At 43.0% G+C, this 17,843-nt stretch overlaps 1 protein-coding gene across 4 annotated transcripts in view; it reads left to right on the forward strand.

Moving 5' to 3' along the window:
• LOC131885605 (protein PALS2-like) overlaps positions 1-17,843 on the forward strand; it is a 41,808-nt gene that overhangs the window by 7,491 nt on the left and 16,474 nt on the right. For 2 of the 4 annotated variants that reach the window (XM_059233703.1, XM_059233702.1), the window contains exons 2-3: positions 12,277-12,418; positions 17,035-17,178. In XM_059233703.1, the coding sequence (XP_059089686.1) occupies positions 12,299-12,418; positions 17,035-17,178 (264 nt within the window). In that variant the 5' untranslated portion in view covers positions 12,277-12,298. Of the gene's footprint in view, positions 1-7,759; positions 8,347-8,421; positions 8,621-12,276; positions 12,419-17,034; positions 17,179-17,843 lie in introns of those variants that run through there. The other 2 variants (XM_059233700.1, XM_059233701.1) reach the window with 2 other exon arrangements.

A 17,843-nucleotide genomic window follows, 5' to 3' on the forward strand; every position in this document is an offset into this window, starting at 1 on the left:
GGTTAGCCAGTTCAGTCAACACTAATTCGTTGGTTGATCAAATAATATATATAAATAAATAAATATCTCGTCTTGAACTGCTGGGATTCCAATCCCAGCAGCGGAAAGGAATTCCGCAAAAACAATAATAATAATAATGATAATAATAATATAACTACTAGATCTCATTTTCTCATTTTGAAGTTTGGAAAGATCAGGCTTCACGAAAGTCGACTTAAATATACGATTTTTGCCAAATGTAGCTCTTCATGCCATTGAGCTGAACTTTTGTCAAATCTAAATCTACATAAGCTACATCGGAACAAAATGACCATGTATCAATGTTCTTCAAGTCTCATTTTTTATCAACTTTACGCAAGAAAGCAATGGCTATTGAATACGTAGGTATTCTTCTGCACTCACTAATGTTTGGTATGGCTCGATAGGGATTTTGTTAGATAATCTTTCAGATAATGTGGTTCAACATAGCTTTTACAAGTGGCAAGACAAACAACAGATCCTGACTTGTGTAACAGTTTCCATATTTTAATGGCGACCTTCTTTGAGATTTTTTCATCCTCCATCCATCATTTTTTTCTATATTTATATCACCGTTTTGACCCAGGCCTGGTCATGACAGAATGTCTCAAGGCATCACACTCAACGTGCAATCATTCCTTTTGAAACCGTTCCAAATAAAGTACAATATCTCTGGATTTGAGTAGCCATGATTGAATTGACATAAAGAGGGCATTGTATAAGGAGGGCTAGATTTTTTTTCTTCTGATGGATGATGAAGGTTCCTTAGAACGTCTCAAGAGACGCAATGAGGTCCTTAAGCCTTCGTTTTTACATATCTTGAGAACGTTTCATTTGAAGACAGATGCCCAAGGTTCCAACGAATACTCTCTCAACCTCGTAGTGACTGGTCCGAGGCCAACGAGACCGACGAGTTAACCAATTGGCGCCATTAACGTTGCCATTTCATAGATTGGGCGGAACTCATCAAGGAGCTCCACTCACATAAGAGACCACGACAAAAGTAACTCAGTCCCGTGCAACTGGTCTGTCTGAAACGACCAGATGGGGCGACAAAACTGCACTGAACTTGAGTCCCCAGAACCACTATCTTGATTGCAAAAATTTCCATGTCCTTGAACGAGTCGAGCAGTCGCTTCAACCTGGGAACAAATCACCCCTCAAAGCTGGCATTGGCATTTCCCTTTCGATATTTTGGTGCCAGTCAAGAGGCAGGAGAACGTACACTGCTGTATCGACCCACCAAAGAATGAAAGTAGGTGAACTGAGATGTGATTGACTTCGCGTAGCACTGGAAGAAAACAATCAGCCATCTACGGTGGAAACTAATGACTCTCCCCTTAAAAAGAAAACCCTAAAGAGGGTTTAATAACAACCTGGTTCATTCCAACTCGAGTTTGAGCACTGTTCTTAAACGATCCAACCTTGAGGGAGCCCGTTTTTTGTCCAGTGTATGAAGGAAGGTAGGAGGCAGCCATTGTGTCGAAACTCTGCGAGGAGTTCCTCTTCTTTCCGCTCCCCGTTTTTTCGAGAAGAAAAAGCTGTTTATTGTACGTAAGTGCATTAAGTTGATCTGTTATTCGCGTGAGAACCACCACGTATTCAAGCTTGAAGTGGAACCCGGCTTCAAGACTTACAGGAGCCATGGATGATGACGATGATGATATGGGGGGAGGGGGTAAAAGCCGGGAAAGCCTGTCTGTTCCCTCTAACAGAGAGGGCGGCATGACAGCTGGCAAATGAGGCACATTTCGAAATGTATCAAAATACATCAGACCACTTCGTCATCAATCGAGGTGGCCATATGGATCCGATAAGCGCCCAAGAATTGGAACTCGAACTCCCTCACTAACCTAGAGGAATTGTGAGATCTGACATATTTGCCGGCGATATCTGGCGAGCAAGGCAAAGGGGAGTAGGGACAACAGAGGGTCGATTGTTCCATGCTCTTTGTTGGCTTGGCGCTCCTATGTTTTGTTCCATTCAGGAAGTTCTTACGAGGAACAGCTTTGGCTTGTTTTAGCAAAGTCGAACCCCCCCTTCCAGGATTGCCTGATCCATGAGTGTTTCTGTCATATGGAATGAGAGGCTTGTTTTATTTAGCCATTCCGAATCAAGGTGGTACAAACTAGTCGATTGGCTCACAACAGTGTTTGGAACGCATCCTAAGAAGCCCCGTATCGTTCAAAAAGCGAACCAGGGGCAATAATATCGGCGTCAAACTATCGTTGTACCCGTTAATGCCTGAGTTTAAAATGTGAGCAACATGCGTTCTTTTCAAAGCTTCTCTGATCCAAATCAGATTCATGCACGCTACAAAGGCTTTGGAACCATTGGAGCCATTGGAACTGCTGGCCATGAAAGATCCGTAACAAGATTAGGCGACCATTGAACACCATCAAGGCTTTGTGTCCAGCTTTAAGTACAGACAAAAAAGTCACCACTGTCCTAAAAGGTTTTCAATGTCCCGTTTCTCTTTAATGGGACAGTACAGAACGCAGCCAGTAGTCACCCTCTCCCTTCTCTGTTTCGCTATCTCTTCTAGTGTAGAAAAAGCGAGGGAGTCCGACCACCTCGTGGTTGCAAATTCGCCAGGTTAATCTCGGTAATGCTCGGGAGTTTCGTCGAGCATGAGCTAGTAAGCCGCCAGATCATCTTTGGGCAAGGATTATTAATGACCTGTCAGCATTTGGTATTGATTTCCCTCTCAAGCAATAACAACCTGAATAACAATTAATGAGCCGAGCTGATGATGGCATGCCTCCCTAGTAGTACAGTCGTTCAGCAAGCTCTTGGTCCCATTCGATCGATCGGTCGATGGCGAGTGGCGAGCAGGCAACCAACAGTGGTCGGTTCGCCGATTGGTTTTCTCGACCATGAGAGGGGCGTTTTCAATTGTGATTAGGCCTATACGATCATTATTCAAAGATAAAGAGGAGAGACGGTCATTAACCGCCCAAAGAACGGACATGATTCCATTAATTAGACCAATTTGACTCTACCTTGCATCTCCGTAGACCACGGGAACAATTGAACATTTCAGTCGAAAATTTGCAACCCATGCATCTTCAAATACTTTTAATTGAAATCGATGCTTAGAAACATGAAATGATCATTTACGAAGGAAGGGTATGAAGGGATAAGGATTGATCGCATATTGTAGAGCGGGCTTAAATTTTAACAGCTCATTTGTGGACATCTTAGCCCATAAAATGAACCTTGATTGAGTTTTCAATGCTTGAAAAATGACTTTGATAATCCCTCTGGAAGCCAACTTAAAAGTCATTTGTTGACAATTAAAAAGCTGCTCATTATTCTATGGCAGGCAGCCAGAGAGAAAATACGTCTGCTGTGTATCCCTTTTTCATGCAAATGTTTTCATCCATAGCAATTTGCCATATCTATGGAATCAGAGTGAAGGTCGCATTTCCAAGACCCCAGTGGGTCTTTTGAAACTTGCTTAAAAACCCACGTCCCATGCTGACAGCTTCAGATGATTCATCACTATTAGTCAAACTGAATTAGCCCATTCAGTTAGCCAATCCTGAGGTGTGAGAATGGCGAATGATGGCATGTGAAAGACAATTTTTCCGTCCCTCAAACATTTTGCGTTTGCATGTGTCTACTCTGTATGAACGACGAGAAGGAGCCAAAAAAATCTTGCCAATTCACTTTGTACGAGCTTAAAGATCGCCCAGGAGAGGGAGAGAGAGAGAGAGAGAGAGAGAAAGAGAGACAGAGAGAGACAGAGAGAGAGAGAGGGAGAGAAAGAGAGACAGAGAGAGAGAAAGAGAGAGAGAGAAAAAGAGAGTTGGTGGGTGTGTGGAAGGAGGAGAAGCCAAGCAATTTATGGAGGTGCACTTACAAAATTGGATCTAATTACACACAGATTCGACCATTACCCTCCCTTTAATACCCATAACTCTTGGTAAACTTTGATATTGTGCGAAGGAAACTGCAACCCAACCACATGAAGGCTGTTGTTAACCATCAATAAGAAGGGACAACGACACTGATGAAAGAGTGGTTATTTGTGTCACGGTTTTGATCTGGTGTCAGGATTTAAGGGGAAACCTGGGAAATTGGGTGAAGATTTTAAACTTTGCCCCAGAGACAAAGAATGAGAAAATAATAACGACGGCAACAAATAACAATTACGGATGGATCAAAATATGAGCAAAATGACAATGCGATTGCTACACAATTTGCTTACCCATGCAACACATTGTTGGAAAGCCCTAACAAACTAACTTAATCGAAAAAAAAACCTTATTAGAAATGATATTTCCAAGTAATCTTAAAATAGCAAAAGAAGAAACATTCCGCTTTTTTAATTGAACGCAAATACATGTTGATTCAACTCGCTGCTCAATTTAATGATGGCTTGTTCTAGAGAAAGTTTTTTTGTAGCTGAGTTTTTTTTCTTGAGCACAAAAATGCACTGACCCAAAAATGAATCTTGCATGTTTCTGATCTTCTATTTTTTTTAGTTTGATTTCAACCAAGACAATGGAGTACGAGTAGGATTGTAATAAGGGGGCAAATGGCTCCTTTTTGAATGTTAAGAATATCCTTATTTCCTTTCTCGACTTTTCCCTATTGTTTATTATAAAACCCATCGCTAACAAACCCAATTGATAATAACTCGGGCCCGTTTGCTCTAAATTAACAGAATACTGTTTCCTCAATTCTTGCAAATTTGTAGAATATTTGACCATTCTGAACAATTTTGTCCTTAATGGCTACTAGTGAACTCGGTGCCGGTAAGTATTAAGTAAGCTATTTTTCTCATCTTTTAAGGATTTGGGGGGGCATTTTTAAGTGATTATTTGGCTACATTGATTTAACATGTATTTACAGCCCTCGGGAGAATGCAATTTGTCCCTTTCATTTTTTTTATGTCAACCAAAACAAGTTTTTGAGTGCATACTGTGTTTTATGTGTTTTATAGTTCTTTCACACTTTTACATTGTTATTTTGGTCGATGGAGAGAATTTATTCACGGGTATCGATTTGGCACACATTCAGAGTACTGTAGCTTTTTTTGGACATTCCCGAGTTCTCTTGGTTTTGCCCGTGATGACGCAAAAAAAGTGAGGTTAACCTAGCCTTAAGTTCAAGGCCAAGGTCCACACCCTTACGTCGGACCAATCACAATCATATTCAATTATCTAATTAACTTGCGGTTCTTCTAGAAATAAGCCTAAGCCGCCCCTCCCCTCTTTATTCATCCTTAACGGAGGATGGATATGGGGGCCTTGGAGCCTTAGTCCTCCATTGTTTGTCCTTGTATCTTATAGCACGTGCACCAATATTGGCCTAGTCGTCGATGCCAAGGATATCTCACACATTGCATATATTCAAGTCACGAGATTGTGATTTCGCCTTAGCCCCAAAACTGCACTGGTTGTTTTTTTCGAGTTCGCGATTTAAGGTGATAGTTGTAAGATGGGCCCTGCTAAAGCCTTGTATTTGGACAAAAATTTGAAATGATGATACTATGCCATGTGTTAGATTAGTACGCCTAATCTGTTTTCGTCGTTTACGAAATGTATTTGTCAAACCATTGGACCAGGCAAGGGACAAAGTTTTCTTAAATCAGCTAGAGATCTGTCGAGGAAACTTGTCCCCTTTGTGGTAGACATCGCTCAATTCTCATTTTCACGTCATAGTGGACAGAGCTTGGCCTAAAGCCCTCATATCTCGGAAGCTTGAAGCACAAGGACTTGAATCTGAAGTCTCTTTAGGGCACCACATCTACGTAGAAGCCCATTTCCTTTCCATATTAACTAAAGCCGCTTGGTTGATATTTCTTGAACTCTGGATGGTTCCCATTTATAGAATCTGCTTGTAATGTGTATAAACAATTGCTGTAATGACAGTTGATCTCAAAATCCGGAATCATAAACGCTTTGGCTTAAGGAATCTCAGTAATTTATGCACAATGTTTTAGCTAGTTTTATGAAGATAACATTGGGCTAAAAACAGAGCATGGTATATATCGCACAATATGCGATTTGTAGATTTCAAATCATAATTTACCTGTAAATCATCGTATGAAACGTAACGAAAATAGATATGAAAATTCCCACCCACAGAAATAAATGCATTATTCCTTTCTACTCTATGTAAAGTCACGGACGTGATAAAGTGTGCCAATCCATAAATGTTGAGAGAAAATGCAAAGATCGAAACAGATCTTTTCCTTGAGTTAAGAAATCATATTCTTAATAGTTTGGTGCAACAACATTTCATCTTCAGAAGAGCAAACTTTTGTTATGGGGCTTCGCACGACATAATCATTTATCTTCAAAAACTGATACTGCCATAAGTGGGTATTGCAAAAAGCTAAATGGGCTTTAGCATTGAATGCATGTCAAATCAAAAGAAAATGGCGTTTAGGTTTGCATATCACTTTTGAGATCCATCGACAGGCTGTCTATATCAAGAAGAAAGAAACATGAAGGATTTAAGGATCTATTTTTGAGGCAATGCTACTACATCACCTACATTTGGCTGCATTAAAATATTTGTCTAAAAAAAGCAAGTTATTTAATAGATTCGTTGATAAGGCGTTATAACGTTTGGCCCAGTTATGGTTCCAACCAATGCCTGTGCTTGACAAAGTTTGTTCTTAAAAGCGTTGGTGTTCCAAAATGATCCATTTCTCACTCGTCGAGGTCAAGTAACAAAGCCTTTTGTTGCAAGGTCTTGGGTCGCTGACGAAATGCATCCCCCAAGATCGAGGCCAGATCCAAGCCTTTGGCCGCAACCAAACATGATTCAAAGGCTAGATAAGGTTGCACCCTTTCATCATCTTTCCCATCAAGATGAAGATACAATCTCCGTTCCCTAAACATTTACATCCAATTGTGCTCATTCAAGGTATTCAACTAATCCAGTAGACTACCGTGCACGCAGCTATCCTCCGGTGATATAAACTCATTTTGCATTCAGTTCATTGCCCGGAGAAACGAAAATCTTGTCTTTTAGTTGGAACTGGGTGGATCCAGCGAGATCTGGTCGGATGAATAAAAAACTTTTATGACAAATTGCCACTTGCCTCACAATAGGGGATGTAGGAGGAAGCTGAAACCATTTTTTAATGGGCCCATTAATGCCATCTGTAAAGGCTGTTGAAGACTTAATGTACCGTTCCAAGGACGGCTCTCCATCCCAGAACGAGGAAACACCTCTGATCAACATTTGTTTGCCTGGCCATTCCAAATTTTTGATGTCGCAGGTGATCACACTTGGCTCAATAACACGATACCTCTCTCAGAGTGTTTTCGTTGGGGTATTGGCAGATTTATCTTGGATCATACGAGCATAGTTTGCATGAGCATATGATAAGCCAGGCAGGCCCCTTGTCCCCCCTTCCTTCGATCCTCGATCCTCGTTCCTGGATCCTCGTTCCTGGATCCTCGATTGGCTCTTGTTTGCTGGCCTGTTATCGTCGCGTTCGTCTTCTTTCTTCTTTTTTGGAACACGTTTTGGAACAAACGGGAATTGAAGCGACGGCGAAGGCAACGCATGAACAAGAAGACTACTATGCTCTATTGGCTGCGCGGAGGGTCTCCTCTCTTCGGGTCTTGGGTGTTGATCATCATGAGAGTTTAGAAGCTGGGACGACTGAGTGCCTGACAAGGGAACCACGAGTGACTACGAGAACTACGTACTACATACATAGAGTAACGAGTAGTTCGGCTACGACAACTCGGGCAAGCACCGAACAAGGAGCACGGAACAGGAGAACACTCGACGGATTTCGTTCAAGAGAAAAGAACCGAACGAAAGACCAGGAGGATCGAAGAAGCTCTGCTGCCTCTTTGTTGGAGCAATCACACCCATCGAATCACAAAAACGACTCGAAATCACAGGGGGTTAGATCACTCTCAGTCAGTGCCTTGTACCAACGATAGGGGCTCACATCTCGAGAATCGCTCTACTAACCATTGCAAAATTGCTATTGGCCCCCGCCGAGTTCATGGTTTGAGCCTGCTTCCAAATCGAGAGGCCATGTGAGGGGAGGGAGAGCCGATTTCAAATCGGGCGGCCCAGACACTCGTGATTGTGTGTGTGATTGAGTGTGTGTGTGTGTGAGTGCGTGTTTGTGTTCAGTATGTGTGACAGTTTCGTTTTCGTGTAAACATTGTTGACATTATTGAAAGGTGAAACGACAAGATCGCTCGACTATGTCCACATCCTCGCCTTCACTAGTCTCATCTTCCTCTTCGGCCACGGAGAAATTGGCCTCGAATAATCATCATAATGGACACCATCGCCGCAATGGGCGTAATCCAGCCGGAGGCGGGGAGGACGAGGGAGGTGGAACTTCAACGGAGGAAGAGGTGGAACCTGGAGAGGCCGGTAATCCAGCCGGAGGCGGGGAGGACGAGGGAGGTGGAACTTCAACGGAGGAAGAGGTGGAACCTGGAGAGGCCGAGGGAGAAGACGAGGAGGACGACGACGAGGAGGGTGAAACCACGGCCCTTCACGTTCAAAATGGCCGCCATTCCGCCCCTCTGGCTTCGTCCACCACTGCCCTCATATCAAAAGCCACGATCATGATGCCAAAAATACCCACGGGCGTAGTGCGAAGGTAACCAATGGCTTGAGCCTCTAAAACGACAATTGGGATGGCGTTTGGGGGCTAAGTTTCGGGTAACGAGGATTACAAGATGTTGTGAAAAGTTGACATTTTCGATCAACAATGAAGGGACTCCTGCTTTTTCCGGCAATGACTGGCGCCTATTTCAAAGTTGTGCAATGTAATTTAGGTCCCAAAAACTTCCATGCAAGCTTAGCCTGATATGGTTCGTTGTTATATTTTACAACCATATCCGTAGCTCGACGTTCCACCGGGTCACCATCTACCGGTGGGGTTCATGTAAAATTCCGTATCCAACAAAGTAACAAAACCATAATATTTCGCCGACAAGGGTGATAAAGATCAACCTACCGTGTCTTTCTTTGGGTATCTGCATTGTCAAAACAGCCTCGTTTTTGTTCCTAGCCGGTGGCAAACAAATTGAATGGAGCCTGTTGCAATCTCTTATCAATCAAATCCTGGTTCATAGACCGCATTGGAATCACAATTGAACCGGCTACTTAGTGTCCAATCAATCACATTCTCAGCGAATTGAAACTGTCCCAGAGAATCATTGTCCAAAGAAAGCACCACAATCGTCTTTTCGAGGATTGTGGATCAGGATTTTCTCCCAACCAGGATAGGCTGTTCCGTCTGGATCTGGAGGAGACTACGTAGGACACTACACGCCATTCCTGGGCTCTAATGACACGGATCCGTGTCAAGCGATTAAGGAATGGAACGACCGGAAACTTTTCCAACTTCGAGCTTTTCACCACACGATAAGGTTTAGAGATCTTCTAGAGATCTAAACTAAGAGATAAGTTGCTTGTTGAGCATATTATCTGTTCCAATGGATGGCGGCTTATCATTAACGAGTTCTAGACTTGTCAATTCTTTGAGGATAGGAATGTTGCTCTTGACTCATTGAAAGATATTCTTTTATGCCAATGTGAAAAACCATTTGAATATTTTTTTTCCAAAACATGATGAAATGCTTAAAATTCACACGTGATTAAGTGGCAAATTGCAATTCTTAATCATGTAGTATGGCTCTTTTTGCCAAATACTCACGGTAGCTTGACAAATTTGTCCATTGGTTTGCTTCAAGGCGCAAAACGAAAAATAACAATGTGTCAATTGAATGCTTAGAGTGAAAAGGACTCTAAAGCTAATGTTGCCGAATCAGGCATGCACAGGAAATGAATGTGGTGAGGAAAAACCTTGGAAAAGGGTGGTTCACGAGCCTCTCCGTTGTTCATAGAAATTTGACTAATTGCTTCGGCGAAAAAAGTCAAATGAGCTGGAAAAAAACGACGGCTTTCAAATGGAAATGAACCTGCGTCAGGTCAGATGAATGGAATTAATTACTCAATCCGTGATGAAATCAGTGGAAACTACGGCAATTACATGGAAATGGAAACCAAATCGGTTTCAGGGAACGGTGCGATTTTCTTGACGGACGACCAAAAGTTTCCCCTTTTAACCCTTACTTGGTAGCTGGCCCGATTGGGATCACAAAAGCTCATTGTGCACAGGGTTATTAATGATTTTTCGGAAAAAGCTTTTTTGACTTGCTTAAAATCCAGAACCGCCTCTTTTCCTCCAAAAACTGGGACGAGAAACCCCCTCCGCCGACTCTTCCAATGAACCACTTGGAGCCAGTCCCGTGTTCTGGGCTGACTTTCTTTTAAAAAATGCATCCTCAAAAATGTATTCAAGAAAAGACCGAAAAATGTTAATGTCTCCACTGCGAAGCTTAGGCCAATTTCCAAGTGAGCCTGGGCTCTGTTCCTTGTTAATGTTGTCAAGAGCTCATTCAAATTCAAGAAAGCTTTATCAAATTTGAATAGCCTCCCCCTGACGAAGCGCCTAAAAGGCAAGAAAATAATGAGAATGAATCGTCACTGTAACATGATTTTACAAACCTAAAACCTGCAACCACCCTCGTAAATTTTGGCATACCTTTTGAATTGGCTAAGTACTGCAGTGGTGTATATATTTATATATGTACAGAGTGCGTAGCTCATTTGCATATCTGCCACCTCTCTCGTCTTGAACTTTTTTCGGTTTACAGTCAAAGGGATGGATTAAGATGCTGGTGGGGAATTCTAGTGGGAACTGCAATGCTCAGAATACAAAATGGCAGGATTCCTCTCTAAAAGCATTCCTTGATGATTACACTCGAAGCAACCGAGCATGGGATTGACCAAGCAAGAAACTCCACGAATGGTTGGATAGCAAGTACCACAAAAATCAGGCCAATCACTCTTGGGCATGAGAGGCCAGAGAGGTCAGAGTGTCTGTACGTACGTATATACTCGTACATCCAGCCCAACAGAGCAATAATACCCAAGACAACATATAATCACTCGACATCATGCCGGTCATCTAAGTTGGAGATGATTTGCATTTAAAGCGATATCTTGATACGAGTAGTCGGCCCACCAGCCAGCCAAGCACTCTTCAAGAGTCATCCCACAAGAGGGATTGTGCGCTAACACCCTCATTTTGCATCATTAATGATCTCTTTCTCTGCCTCTCGAGGGATTTCACTTGGGTCGTTTCTGTTGGCGCGTTCCCATTCTTGTTGGTACAAGTTGGTCCAACTCTCTCTCTCTCTCTGACTTTCTGACTCGGGAGTAGAGAAAGAAGAGGAGAGAAAGAAAGAAGGATCATTCAACAAGAGTCCCTAAGAAAAGAGCCCGGAAATTCACAATGGCTTGGGTAACGACCGGCTAGCTCACTTTCGCTCCGAAATGCGAAAAAGTAAGAGTCATGGAGAGGAACAAATGGGAAGGTCAAGTCGAGTGAGTTGAAGTCCACGACGACGACGGCCACCACCACCACCATGGCAAGGCATTGCATTAAGGCTCCCCTTCAAGACCGACATTGGTTGTTTCGGGAAAGAAACGAGAATAATTGTATCGGGAGTCTACTCGCTCTGCATTCTGACTTAGTGGACCAAGCATGTTTGGTTTTAGAGAGCGCCATTGAGATCTGGAGATAATGTCCCGCACAGGCTTGTTGGTCCGTGCAAAAATTGAAAAAATGATCTTGCCACAAATTAATGTCGTTTCTTTCGAAGATAAAAGTACAGAGTAGTATATATTACCAATATCTGGAATGGAAAAACATATTTAACAAATTGTCCACTTTCTTTGGCAAATCATGGTGTAAGGAAGCCGATCCTCTTGGCACATGAGTGGCTATTGGTCTCAATACCTTAATACGGAAGGTGATGCATTGTTCGTCCATTGAATCCAATTCAGTCAAATGTCCTCTCAACCTTTTTTATGGAAGCTATGATCATAATAGGCCAAGCCAGATAAGATGGGCAAGGGGCGGGTAGAAGAGGGACGGATGGCTTCTTCCAAGAAGATCCCTGCCTGCGTTCTAAAGTGAACGGTGAGCGGACGGGGAGTAAAGGGGCCCTTCGTTCTCAATTCAGAAATGGAATAGACCCATAAAAGGGAATCCATTCCACTTAAGAGAGCAAGTTGTTTTGGTCCGGGTGAAGTGGGTTGAAATTTGGCAAATTTCCTGTCTCTTTATCCGCCTCTCCCTTGGCCCGTTAGGATGTTCCCCACATTTGGTAACAAGTCGGTGGGTGGGCTTTTCAGATGGAATTCACTCACACGTGTTCTCTTTATCTTATGTTGTTTCAGGCGAGAGTCGGGTCTGACCCGAATGCTAGGGAGCATGACCAAGTTGCTAGGCAAGAATCTGGCCCGATCCACGGATCTCTTGTTCCTGAAGACGCTCACAGGGTCCAACAGTGTCATCCGACAACCACCTAAAGTAACCAGCGTAAGATATGAACCCTGTCCTTTTGCTCAGCCAACCCTTTTGTTGTCATCCTGTTCTCCGATCAACCCATCTACCATTAATCTGCTTCAAAAATAGACCAGATTTGATCTAGTCCAAGTTCGTCCAAGTAGCTTGAATCCTTCTCAGTCAACCAAAAGACGTGTCTCCAATGGCATGTAGAAAATGAGAAGCTCTACGGTATGTACGAAAGGCAGAGCAATACTTTGATCCCACGTATGTAGATGCCAGATCTTAACAGTAAAGTGTTACAAAAACAGGGGGCGGGCAAATTATCGTCATTTTCATCATCGCAATTTGGGAACTTGTGTCGTTCAAGAGTGTTGGACGAGACCGGGCCTGCCACCCTAAGTGGGCTCAAGTCAAGGAGATCAAGGTATGTTCGGAATCTTTCTTTTTGCGCCAAAGTAAACACTCTCTGGAGATTATTCATTTTGAGAAGTCTCAATTTCCTCTGACATTTTCTTAACTGATTCCATGGAGATAACTCCCACAATGCCGGCCTAACCTTTACCTGTATGAACGAATATGCCGGTAGTACTTCAGGGTCCTACACGGCTACCAAGAAAACGCTTCACCAGCCTTTGTCGCAAAGCTCAGTTCGCTTTTCTGTTTTCTTGCTACTCTTTGGAACAAAGATATGGACCCATACTTTTATGACCGGGCTCTCCGAGATAGTGTCGATATTCATTTCGCTAAAACGATGCATCAAAGTGCATACAAGAAAGACTCCCTGCTGAGAGAAGAAATAGGACTGAAGGGAATCCCCAAAAGATACTCCGTTCATTCTCTGTACTACACTTGGGGGGGCTGGGCATCTTCTGCTCTGTGCTTTCCAATCTGGCCAAGGTCGTCTCGAAGTGGAAGTCTGCACTCACTCAATCTTGAAATTACTTCTTTTCTGAAATTTGTTCCCATTTTCATAAAGCCTTTTGTAAACAAATGAAATGATCGGGAATGGCAACCCTGGGCATTGCCATGGACCTACCTAGGCACAGTGTGCTCGAGTTTCAATTCGATTTCCAGAATCGATGCCATGAACGTACATGCGTATGTAGAGATCTCGCTCGTGTGCAGAGAAACTAGAGGCAAAAACACTCCCTGCTGGGTTGTAGAAGTCGTTTGAATCGAGACCGCGATTCATGACACCCTCCAAATGGGAAAAAATGACCTTGGACAACTTATCAAATTGTTGCTTGTGGCCACCCAGACTTTAAGATCGAGGCCGTGGGTCGGCCTCTCATAATCCAATCATTGGCCAACATGCAATTCTACTTTCATATTCACAACAAGTGATCCTCAAACAAAGCGCAATGTGAGTATTGCAGAAGCACAGCCAAGGGGGTCTGGCCTCATTTTGGACCTTTTTGTCGAGTTCCCTCTCTCTCCTTCCCTGCCTCTAGTTTTCTTGAGCTCAACGAGTTTGAGCACCAGCACAACTAACAGCAACAACAACAACAACAACAATAGCAACAAAGCCTGTTGTTGAGAAGGTGTTTCATTACGGAGCTATCTTGGTGGTATCACACCACCAAGGAGTAGCTGAATGTCATTCCCTTCGAGAAAAACGCAGCAAGTCTGCTATTTTGGCGTGATGTTTGGCTATTAAATGTTGCCACAAGACGACAAGACGAACGGTAGTGTTCCGTTCCAATTCGGTCCCAGGGTCACCCACGCGAAAATCCCCACCTGAAACATACCAACACAGCTTGGCGATGAATTGGCCTCTTCTAAATGTGACCTCTTGCTCTAATCACCAGACCACATTAGAACGTGGATTTATCTCGAAGACCCCAAACGTTCCGCTCGGCGACCCTGATTCAGAGCGGATCAAAGACCCAAAGGTTCCTGCAGACCCAAGGGGTTAAGGGTCCCATGGCATGGTTCCACTTTCTCAGGTAGCTCTGCCAGGGTAATTTTCAGATTGAAATTTTCATGCATGGCGAGAAAAAAGCGGATTAACTCAAAAGTGCAGAGAGTAAGTAAGCGGTAATTTAACCAAGGAAATGGTCCATTTATAAAGCGTTTAAGTTGCGAAAAGAGGGGTTAATCATCTTTTTATTGGATTTTTCACAACAAAACCGAGTGCAATTAGTTGGGACTAATCTGGAGAAAGTGATTCACATGGAACTAATGAATTCTTTTCCCAAAACTAAAATAAGCATGCTCATATTAGTTTAAAGCGGAACCACGCGAATCGACCATTCCGGTTGGTCTCAGCTTTTTCGCCATGGTTTCCCCTCACAACCCTAGTAAAAAGGGTCCCCAGCTCATAAAATTCGGTTATCTTTGTATGGACGACGTGTAGAGAGAGGTTCAAGGCCCCCTTAGTAGCTAAATAGGGACACCCATGGGTGTCATATTAAGAGTCGTAAAGTGTCTACAAGGAGAGAAACAAGAAGGACCATTGGTTTGTCGCCTTCCAAATTCAATCCCGCATAGTCCTCGACAATTTCATTAAAGCGCATAAAAATAGCCAGCCAAATGTCGTGAGAAGAGGACACGATGACACCTTTGGGTAAAGAGAACATGTGAGCTCGGCAATCATCTCGGGAGGATATCAAATGACAAAAACACCGGCATATTTCTCTCATCCATCTTGTACGTGTCCAATGCTCAGTCAAAACTTGTTGAAAAACAATTTCAGACCCACGGCAAAGAAACCCACAGATGAGCGATACCTCCCCAAAGTTCTAATTAAAAAAAAGAAGGATTGAACTTCTGTGGGTGTCTAAGGTTAGAGTCTAACAAACTCTTTTGGAGAAAGGTCGGGGAGGAGAATCGAACAAGGAAACCACGCTAAACAGTACATCACATCTCTAAAATTCAAGATATATATTGCACCAGATCTAGGTCGAAAATGTTTGTCTTCATCTATTGATGGGCTCCTAACAACGATGATGGACATTATAAATGAAAAGAAGTACATCGCCTATCGCGCATGTATTACTTGAAACCTTACCTTTGTTATTGGTTAATGTTCGGTCATTGAGCGGATTCTACCTGAGCCAAAATGTTTCAAACACTTTTCATTTGATTTCGACTGATTACAAGTCCTCATTTCCTCCTTCTCCATAAAACGACAGGAATAATGTCTGAGGGAAGTTAAAAATGGCATAAGAAATGAAAACCAATTGATCAAAAAATTTTATACCAGAATAGCTAACAAAGTATTGGACTCATGCAATTACTTCCTAATGAATCCAAATGTAGAAATCGTGGATATTTCCGATTATCCTCATTAACATGAATGAAAAAGCGTAGAAAACTAACGTCATCGATTCATTTGTCAGCTTTGAAATATTCAACCCCCATTTCTGATACGTAAGAAGCCTGGAGGAAATGCTAGGCTAATCTGCAAAGCTGTAACAGAGGTGACCTTCGGTGAATGGGTAATTATTTTCGTCTTGATGGGGTACTGCACTCCTTGTGTTTACTTGCAAAACTCAGTAGATCCCTCGAGAGCTCCCATGAGGCCCGGGGAGTGAGTGTTGTTTCAATCGACGTCATCATATCTGTCACAATAAATCATGGAAATTGAATTTAACTTCGCCAACAACTCTCGAAGTGTTTCCTTCGCCTATCTCCCTCCGCTTTCTTCCTCTTTGTTCTCACTCACATGAACCTAAACCCCACAGGACAGTCGCGAATCTCATCTCAAGTCCCTCCCAAGCTCACAGAGAGTCCATCCACGAAATTGATAGTTTTGCGTCCTTTTTTCGGAAAATTTGGGATTTTCTTCGGTGGAAATGGCTGCTGCCAAGTTCCACTTCTATTTTGGATGATTGAAATATAAACGGAGCATAAATACGCGGCCCACCAGACCCTTTCTTTGTAGAGAGCTAGAGAGTATTAGTCATCAGAAATCTGAAATCTCAGCCATTTTGTGCTTTGACATGGACGAGATGATTCGTCCTAACCATATAAATGATATTTCATGGCCATCTCCTCAGGAATATTGCCATACGTAGATACAACCCGTGGGACCTAGTGCATAGTCTATCGGCATTTTCTCTCCCTACTTTCATTCGGGAAAGAAGTCATTACCATATTGAGGAAAGTTATGCCACGACTCTTTGAGCTTCTTCTTCTTCTTCTTCTTCTTCTTCTTCTTGTCCATAGTTGTGTTCTACAGTAGAGCACTGTACGTAGCATTAGTTGTGCTCTAGCACTCATCTTATGAAGCTAATGAGTTTTCCCCAGCCCAAGTGAGGAGGATTCAAGGCATATTAGCTTTTCATTGCACAAACATGTTGGGAGGGAGAACACGAAACGAGAACAGAATCTCCCCATCCGCTTTATCATATGTTCGATGCCGGCGACGATTTTCAATGATATGTGCATCGTGTTCCAAATCCCTTTTCCTATTCCTCCCGGGACAAGTGCTTGTCTGACCTGTCCTGGCTTTGATCTCGGTGCACCCTTTCGAGTATGCAAGTGTGAGTGCGTGTGCTTCCTGGCCTTGATATTATTGCTTTCAAACAGAAAATGTTATTGATCAAATCAGCCATGACTAATGTTAGACCACGTGCTTTCAATGTGAATTGCAGTGCTGATTTCAACGAGTTTCAATGTCGGGTGTTCTGCTTTTGTTTAAGGAACAAGAGGCGCCCCCTTCGTATCTGCCCGTGACTCACGACTCCTTGCGATTGATCGAGCAAGCCAAAACCATTTGTGAACAACGCATCTACCTCGATGAAGCCAAGGAGCTGTTCTCGCTCATATCCAGCAAATGGCTACAGGTAACTCTACAACAACATACCGTACAGTCACTAGTAGGTTTCACAAGTAGGGTATTGGGAACATCGCTCCGAAGCGTCTGGGCATGGATCAAATTTCACCTGGTGAAACTTGGTGGCTCAAATTTATTTTACCGGCAGGATGATGACACCACTGCGAAGGATAAATCGTTTCCATTATTGTTCCAAGGGTGGATCCTGATGTAATGGGAACTCATATGCCCTCCGCTAAATGAGGAGTAATCATATAAATTTCTCGCAACTGCGAGTGCAAAAGTGAATAGCGAAGTCTAGAATTTGCTTTTTTCCCTTTGGCTAGCAACTTGAATGGATCCTTCACACGGGGGAGAAGATGAATAATGAGGGCGATTCTGTCACAAAATACGATCATTTGACTTTCATGAGGCTTCACCTGCCTCTTTCAGACAGAACTAGATCGATTCGCATGGGGCGAAATCACATTGAAATTCAAGATCATCTGGATTCAGACTGATCCCAGATGGAACGAATAAAGTCAACACAACACCCGCTCAATTGCAATTGAGATTTCCCTCCTGCAATTTTAGGACTTTTTGCTTCTGTTCAGTCCGAAGAAATACTGTACGCGTACTTAGCAGTAGCCTGAATGAGCGAAAAAAAGAGCTGGCTGGAACGCAACCCATTAATCA

This window comes from Tigriopus californicus, chromosome 8, assembly GCF_007210705.1.
Source record: "Tigriopus californicus strain San Diego chromosome 8, Tcal_SD_v2.1, whole genome shotgun sequence".
NCBI classification, from domain to species: Eukaryota; Metazoa; Arthropoda; class Copepoda; order Harpacticoida; family Harpacticidae; genus Tigriopus; species Tigriopus californicus.